The 8,467-nt window shown below is 36.5% G+C and overlaps 1 protein-coding gene across 1 annotated transcript in view; it reads left to right on the forward strand.

The window, feature by feature from the left end:
- CENPE (centromere protein E) overlaps nucleotides 1–8,467 on the forward strand; it is an 85,516-nt gene that overhangs the window by 57,038 nt on the left and 20,011 nt on the right. The window contains 14 exon segments of the mRNA XM_034672121.1: nucleotides 7–120; nucleotides 273–308; nucleotides 310–456; nucleotides 888–1,175; nucleotides 1,323–1,427; nucleotides 1,608–1,895; nucleotides 2,469–2,522; nucleotides 2,525–2,641; nucleotides 2,810–3,091; nucleotides 3,810–3,968; nucleotides 4,630–4,899; nucleotides 5,513–5,671; nucleotides 5,850–6,164; nucleotides 7,726–7,878. Of these exon segments, the coding sequence (XP_034528012.1) occupies nucleotides 7–120; nucleotides 273–308; nucleotides 310–456; nucleotides 888–1,175; nucleotides 1,323–1,427; nucleotides 1,608–1,895; nucleotides 2,469–2,522; nucleotides 2,525–2,641; nucleotides 2,810–3,091; nucleotides 3,810–3,968; nucleotides 4,630–4,899; nucleotides 5,513–5,671; nucleotides 5,850–6,164; nucleotides 7,726–7,878 (2,487 nt within the window).

The following is an 8,467-nucleotide window of genomic DNA, read 5'->3' on the forward strand; positions in this document are numbered from 1 at the left end:
GGAGAGGCGGCACTGCCATGGGTGGGCGGGGAGAGACTCGAGGTGGCCGAGAGGCTGCGAGAAGTTCTTCCGTCTGAAACTCACCAACTCAAAGAAAACATGAGAGAAATGACAGCTAAGGTGGGTTTCATGCTTTCCCCATGTGCTTTATTTGTTAATTTTATTTTATAAGCAGATATTTCTGTAAAAATTAAACCTTTTGGAAAAGGAGTTAGAGTGTAGTAGTTACAATGTTTCTGTAAATTTCTCAACAATTTCCTCTAATAATAAAGCACCTGGAAACCGAAGAGGAACTGAAAGTTGCTTGTNAAAGAGGAACTGAAAGTTGCTCGTTGTCACCTGAAAGAACAGGAGGAAACTATTGATAAGCTGAGAGTGAATCTTTCAGAGAGGGAAACGGAACTCTCCAGCCTTCGAAAGGAATTAGAAACAACCAATGATGAATTACAGAAAAAGGTAAATTGGGGGTGAAGGACATGTAGGAGAAAAACTGAGGGAGTTAACTAACTGAACTACAGAAACTAATTTTGCATACTAGACTGTTATGCAGAACATCGTGGGTGTTTTTCCTTTAAAAACAACAACAGATCTGGGACTCCTGGGTGGCTCAGTCCCTTAAACATCTGCCTTCAGCTCAGGTCCTGGATTAAGCCCCATGCCCAGTGGGAAGCCTGCTTCTCCCTCTCCCTCTACCCCTTCCCCACCCCCCCATCCTCTTGCTCTTTCTTTCTCTCTGTCAAATAAATAAAATCTGTACCAAAAAAAACAAAACAAAAACACAGATCTATGTATATATACACACATACACATATATAAACAAACACATTTTATGTGTATGTATATTTTGACTATTGACTTTTTGACTATTGACTTATCGTTATTTTAAGATCCAAGAGCTTCATGAGAAACAAGAACAATTTATTAGCACCAAAGAAATCATTGAGACTCAGGAAAAAATGAGTGAACTGGAGCAATTAAAGGAGCAACTCAAAGTCAAAGATTCATCATTACAAAGTATAGAAAGTGAGAGGCTCAAGTTGACCGAGGAACTTCAGGAAAGTCAAGATAAAATAAAAATTAAAATTAAGGAAAGAGATGAACTGAAAAGGATGCAGGAGTTTCTTCAAATGGAGAGACACCAACTCAAAGAAAACATTAAAGAAGCTGTAACTGAAGTAAGTTTCCTTCTAATTTTTTTTAGGTACAAAAATAATGTTAAGGTAGTTAACAGTGATACACACTGTTCTTTTATTAATTTTTATCCAATCAGAAAGGGACTGAAAATCAAACAGGAGCTAAAAACTGCTTATGTTCTTTTGAAGGAGCACCAACAAACCATTAGTACAAGGAATATTCCAAAGGAGACAGACCAAGAAGCAAATATTGAGAGAGATGTAGAAAATTCAGATGCTGAATCACAAGAAAAGGTAGGTCTTATTTCATTCAGTTGGAAAAAGACACCTGATGATTGTGTTGCTCATTTCCCTGTGGAAGAAAATAGTATGTACATTGGATAAAACGTAAAGATGACTGACTTAATTTAGAAACAAGTCCTCCTTTTCCTGCAAATTTCTTCCTGTGTCCTAACTTGTTTTATTTTTTCTCAGATTCAAGAACTTCAGGAAAAAGAACATCAGCTTCTTAAGATGAATGCTGTCAATGAGACTCAGGAAAAAATATGGGACATGGAATACTTCAAGAACCAGTTTGAGGCCCAAAAGTCAACTCTGGAAAATATAGAAATGGAGAATGTAAGGTTAACTCAGAGACTTCATGAAAACCTTGAAGAAATGAAATCTGTTACAAAAGAGAGAGATGATCTTAGGAGTATAGAGGAGACCCTCAAAGTAGAGAGAGACCAGCTCGAGGAAAACCTGAGAGAAACTGTGATTAGAGTGAGTTACCGTCTTTCCCCCATCCAGTGAATATGACATTGTGTCCTAAAAGAACCATCAGCGATAGGGTTGGTGGGAGTGTAAAATTGGTCCAACCTTGGAGAAGGCTGGAGGGGAGATATTTGGTACTATCTTTCAAATATTTCAGTAAGTTTATTCATTGACCCCAAAAGTCCAGTCATAGCTATTTATCCATACACATTAACACAATTGGGCAGAGATAGCTGTAGAAGGTCATTGCAAAAAGTTGCAATAACAAAACAAAGCAAGCAAAAAAAATAGGGAAAATGTCTAACAGGGGATTGGTTAGTTAAGTGCTGCACATTCAGACCATAGAATACGAGGCTACCAGTAAAGAAGGAGATAGTGCCGATTTGGAATATTCTTATTAGGAAAAGGGGTAAACTGTGGAGTAATATATCTAGCATGTATTGACGTTTAAGACAAACTTAGAGGATGAGTCCTAAGGAGGAGTGGAGGGCGTATTTACCTTTTACCCTCTCTCTACCTTTCTACGCACTCTTTAAATTTTGTTACTCTGAATGTATCATTTTCCTTTTTCTAATGATATAGGAGCTGGAAAAACAAGAGGAACTAAGAATTGCTTACATGCATGTGAAAGAGCACCAGGAAACTANTACCAGGAAACTATTGATAAACTCAAGGGCCTTGTTTCTGAGAAGACAGATGAAATATCAAATATGCAAATGGATTTAGAAAGCTCAAATGCTGCCTTAAAAGCACAGGTATTGTTTTTTTTTATTTGAGAGTTTGAATTAGGTCTTTTGTGTAATGAAACAAGATGTGAATTAACCTAAAATTGAAGACAAAGATTTGCATACTTAATTTTGAAATTATTTAGCATCTCTTTTAATCTCTATCTATATCTTAATTTATTGTATGATTATCTCAAGAGCCAAGAACTTCAAGAGAAAGAACATCAACTTCTGAAGGTAAAAAATGATCTCAGAGAAAATATGTATCAAACAGAGCAACTGAAGAAGCAATTAGAGGCCCAAAATTCAACCCTGGAAACTGTAGAAACCGAGAAGTTAAGGTTGAGTCAGAAACTTCATGAAAACCTTGAAGAAATAAAATGTGTTACTGAGGAAAGAGATGGCCTCAGAAGCACGGAGGGAACCCTTAGGATGGAGCGAGACCAGCTCAGGGAAAGCCTCAGAGAAACAGAAGCTAAAGTAAGTCACTCTTCCTATACTAGTGAGTAAACGTGGTGTTTTCCTGACAGCCGTGGACCGTTCTTTGACATAAGTGGCAGTGTTGGTGTGAGTGAACTAATACAAACTTTCAGGCAGGTAATTTGGTATTCTAAAAATGTCCAATTCTGTAACCGGTATTTTCTTTGTAGACTTCATCCTACATGTATATTTATTTATATACGTACAGAAACACACATACACTACAAGGTTGCTCATTGTAGCGATTTGTAATAAAAAGTGGGAAACAATCTAAATGTCCATCAGAAAGAAACTGGGTAAATATGAGCGAGATATCAGAATACTGTGCAACACAGAAAGAAAGAAAGAAAGAAAGAGAGAGAGAGAGAAAGAAAGAAAGAAAGAAAGAAAGAAAGAAAGAAAGAAAGAAAGAAAAAGAAAGATAGATAGATAGATTTGAAAGTCCTGATTTGGAAGCCCAAATCACTCTTAGAGGGAAAGGGGAGCTGTAGAATAGTATATGGATCCCGTGTTTGCCTCTCAAAGTAGCAGTCGGTTGTAGGGAGGTGAGGACAGGGAAAGGGAGGCAGGGAAAGCTTATGACTTCCTAACAACAAAGATGTAGAATAAGAAGTAATAGTTTTATTATTTATACTAAGGAAATGTATCATTTTCAGAAAAAAAATGCTAGTTAATATTAAGCTGTGTCACCGTTCTTAAACTTTCTCTCAATGTAAAGGAGCTGGAAAAACAAGAGGAACTAAGAATTGCTTACATGCATGTGAAAGAGCACCAGGAAACTATTGTTAAACTCAAAGACGTTGTTTCTGAGAAGACAGATGAAATATCAAATATGCAAATGGATTTAGAAAATTCAAATGCTAAATTAAAAGAAAAGGTATGGAGAATGTGCTTGTTTGGATATTTGATTTATTTGTGCCTAAGCTCCTTTGGGGTTGTAAAATGCTTTAGCCACATTGGCAAACGTCTTGGCAGTTTTTACTAATGCTGAGCATACGCCTGCCTGTGGCTCCGCATTCTGCTCCTGAGTGTGTACNTGAGTATGTACCTAAGAGGGAAAATGCCTCCTGCCACATGGTGTTATGTACAAGAATGCCCGTAACAGGTCTATAATCATAACAGCAAAACAACGGAAAACAGGTGAGATGTCTATCGATAGGAGAATGGATAAATACATTATGATTTACAAGTTCAAAAGCAGACAAGACTCATCTAGGATGAAAAAAGTTCAGCATAGCGGTTAGCTCTAGGAGGAGGGCACACAGGAAACTTACGGGGTGCTAGACATGTTTTAAGTTTTAGTCTGGGTTATAATTATATAGATGTATACATATGTCAAGAATAATTAAGCTATACACTTAAGATTAATGTACTTATATATATTATACCTCAAAAGAAAATAAATTTTGTGTGAAATTATACAGAATATTAATGAGCAACATAGGAAGACTATTGTCTTAATCGATTTAGAAACTATTCTTTACCTTTCCCTTAAAAACTGTCTGTGTCCTAACACATTATTTTATGATTATCTTAAGATTCAACAACTTAAAGCAAATGAGCATCAACTTTTTAAGTTAAAGGAAGATGTCAGTGAGTCGGAGAAAAAAATGTCTGAAATAGAGCGATTGAGGAAACAATTCAAGGCCCAAAGTTTAACTCTGGATAAAATAGAAATGGAGAACTTAAATTTGGCTCAGAAGCTTCATGAAAACCTTGAAGAAATGAAATCTGTAATGAAAGAAAGAGATAATCTGAAATTGGAGAGAGACCAGCTCCAGGCAAACCTCCAGGAAACCATAGCTAGAGTGAGTTGTGCTCTTTCCACCTACCCTAGTAAATGTGTTTTACATACCAGAAGCTTCTTTTTACAACACTGTTGGTGAAAATGTGAATGTTATAACCTTTTAGGGAGACAATTTGACACTGCCTTATTAAAGATTTGTCAGCACATATATCTGCTACCGTGATTCCAGCCGTAGAAATTTATCCTACCAATATAATCACACATTTGGGCAGAAATACAACAGCATTCACTGCAGCATTGTTAGTGGTGACAAAAAGCTAGAAGTAATCCAAGTGTCCACCAATAAGGCACTGGCTAAGTGGGGTCCATTTGTAAAATGGATTGCTAAGCATGAGAATAGGCCCTTTTTATGTGTTATTGATTTAGAATTATGTGTCCAAGTGGTATGAGAGGGAGGAAAGCAGTGGCAGAGTTCACCAGGCAGCCCAGCGAGGATGGGGGCAGCTAGGGACAAGGACTTTAGTTTATATCCTTCTGTACGGTTCTAATCTGGGGGTGGTGTGTTGATTGTTTTTAACTATAAGCATGCATTTTTTAAGATTTTGTTTAGTTCCTCATTAAGGAAAAGTAATGTGCCTGTATATCGTGGTATTTCTCAATTTCTTCTAATAAAGGATTTGGAGACACAGCAAGAACTAAAAATTGCTCATATGCATTTGAAAGAAAACCAAGTAACTATTGATAAATTCAGAGAGAGAGTTTCCGAAAAGACGACTCAGATTTCAACTATTCAAAAGGATTTAAATAAATCTAAAGATGAGTTACAGAAAAAGGTATGTGTTGTTTTGTTCTTTGGGGAATAACTGTCTAAAATCATTTGTGGAATGAGAAAGGATATAGCTATACAGATATACAGATAGAGTTATACATGTACATATATAACCAGTAGACACTATTTTCCTTCCTTGAAAGAATTATTTGTATTCTAACTTGTTTTATAATTATCTCAAGATACAAGAACTTCAGAAAAAAGAGCTTCAACTTCTTAAAATGAAAGAAGATGCCAATAAAACTCATAAAAATATAAACAAAATGGAACAATTGAAGCAGCAGTTTAAGGCCCAAAATTTCCGTATGCAAAGTGTGGAAATGANATGTATGCAAAGTGTGGAAATGGATAACTTACACTTGACTAAGACACTTCATAAAAGCCTTGAAGAAATAAGAATTTTAGCTAAGGAAAGAGATGAGCTAAGGAAGATAAAAGAGTCTCTCAAAATGGAAAGAGACCAATTCAGAGAAACCTTAAGAGAAATGATAGCTAGAGTGAGTTCAGAATCTTCCCTTATCTAGTAACTGTTTATAAGAATTAAGGTTTTTCGGAAAGGGAAATAATTTGGTTTTGTTGCTGTTGTGGGGTTTTTGGGTTTTTTTGGTTGTTTTTTTTTGTTTGTTTGTTTGTTTTGGGTTTTTTTGGAGAGAGGGTTTGTGGGTTTTTCTTTTTTTTCTTTTTGGAAATTTCTACAAACGGTAAAGGGTAATGGGAAAGCTATTACTATAATTTTTCACACAAATAGAAAATCATACAGTTTTAAAAGAAGCCAAAGTATTTTTCAGAAAATATCATTTTAATTAATTATTTATTTATTTTTATTTTTATTTTTAAAGATTTTATATATTTATGTGACAGAGAGACAGCCAGCGAGAGAGGGAACACAGCAGGGGGAGTGGGAGAGGAAGAAGCAGGCTCCCAGCGGAGGAGCCCGATGTGGGACTCGATCCCAAAACACCGGGATCACGCCCTGAGCCGAAGGCAGACGCTTAACGACTGAGCTACCCAGGCGCCCCCTAATTATTTATTTTTAAGAAAATGTTTGTTACATACAGCAGACTATTTCTTTAATGTAATTTTTAAAAGGGTTTTTTAAACCAGGAAATGGCGTTATCCTCAATAGAAAAAGATTTGAAGGACTAGATTTGTAAAAGAGTAAGCACCCATTTCTCTGCCTCCACACGATGCAGTTTTAGGCATGCGCTCTTGTCAGTGAAGTGGGAGGGAAGCAGCCGGACACACAGCAGGAGATTCAGCCGGTGTAACTGTCCTTACACATTCAGAATCACATCTTGCAAACTCAGTTGAACCCTCTAGAAAAAAACATAAAATTTAGACAAGTAAGAAATTGTATAAAATCTATAAACATCTTTTTTTATTCTCCTAATTCAACAAGAGTAGAAGGACCATATCATTTGCCGTATCAGTAGAGACATGGNATATCAGTAGAGACATGGTCACTTGGGAACCATCCTTATGTGTACCCTGATTAAATTTATGAAGAAATTTAACTCATTCAACAAATATTTATTAAACAGTCAATCTTCTAAGTAGTGTAGTGAATAAATGGGAGAAAAGGTTTTGTTTTGTACTTCTAATCAGAAGTACAAAATGTAACAAGATCTGCATTTTGTGTTCCAAGGTGCTGGGAAGAGTGTGAATAGATACAGTTTAGGTGGTTTTGCTAGTGTATTATTTGGCAGCAATTCAGAGACTAATTCTGATTCAGAGACTTGGAATCCTAAGAATCAGATATAAATCTAATATCTAGTTTTCAACTCTGATGGTTACAGGAATAAATCCCATCTCAAAAAATATGTGATTCTTCCATGGTTTTTCTCAATGANTTTTTTCTCAACGAGTTGAGACCTCTCACTACAATACTTAGTGGTACCGTTATTCATTTTCTGGCCACTTTTAACTCTGTTTTTGAGTTACAAGTTTTTAATTTCATTATTGAAATGATGTGAAAAAATGTAATTGGAAAAGCATATAGACATTATATATGAATGTAGTTATAGTTAAAGCTTTCTTTTTTTCTTTGTACCAACACAGGACCAACAGAACCATAAAGAGGTAGTAAAATATGGAAAACAGTTACAATGTAATGAAAAACACCACCTCACAGAAAGCCTGAGAGAAAAGTGCTCTCGGATAAAAGTAAGTACTTTGTTAAAATTACAGATGAATGTGGGTACTCCTCCAAAGGCCTAAATGGAATCCAAGGAATGTTTGTGGAATGAGTAGGTAGTGCTCAGAGTTTTTTAAATTTTATAATCTAGTATAGGCATGCATGTGTGTGCATATGTACCTACATAAACTCACAAAACAGTGGGGGGTTGTGATTTTAAGGCCCCACTGGAAAGGTGGTATTCAAGTAAATACCTGAAAGAGGTAAAGGATTAAGCCATATAGCTGTCTGGGGGAAGAACAGAATGAGAAGAAAAAGTAGCAAATACAAAATTCCTGAGGCCGAAGCCTGCCTGCTGAGTCCAGGAGCATCAAGAAGGGTGAGAGCAGATAAGAAATGAGGTCAGAGAGCTCCTGGGGAAGATGCAGCCGTGGGGCCTTGAGAGATCTTTGGGTTTTACTCTGTGTGAGATCAAGATCCGTTNCGTGTGAGATCAAGATCTGTTGGAGGGTTTTGATCATGAGAGGGGCGGGATCCGACTTAAATTTTAAAGGGACGACTCTGATTGTTGTGTTGAAAATGGACAGAGTGGAAAGAGGCCAAGATGACGGTGGCTCAGCCTAAAGACGTATCAGTGGGAGCAGTGGGAAATATTTGGGTTCTGGA

The sequence above is a fragment of the Ailuropoda melanoleuca genome, chromosome 11, assembly GCF_002007445.2.
Source record: "Ailuropoda melanoleuca isolate Jingjing chromosome 11, ASM200744v2, whole genome shotgun sequence".
NCBI lineage: Eukaryota > Metazoa > Chordata > Mammalia > Carnivora > Ursidae > Ailuropoda > Ailuropoda melanoleuca.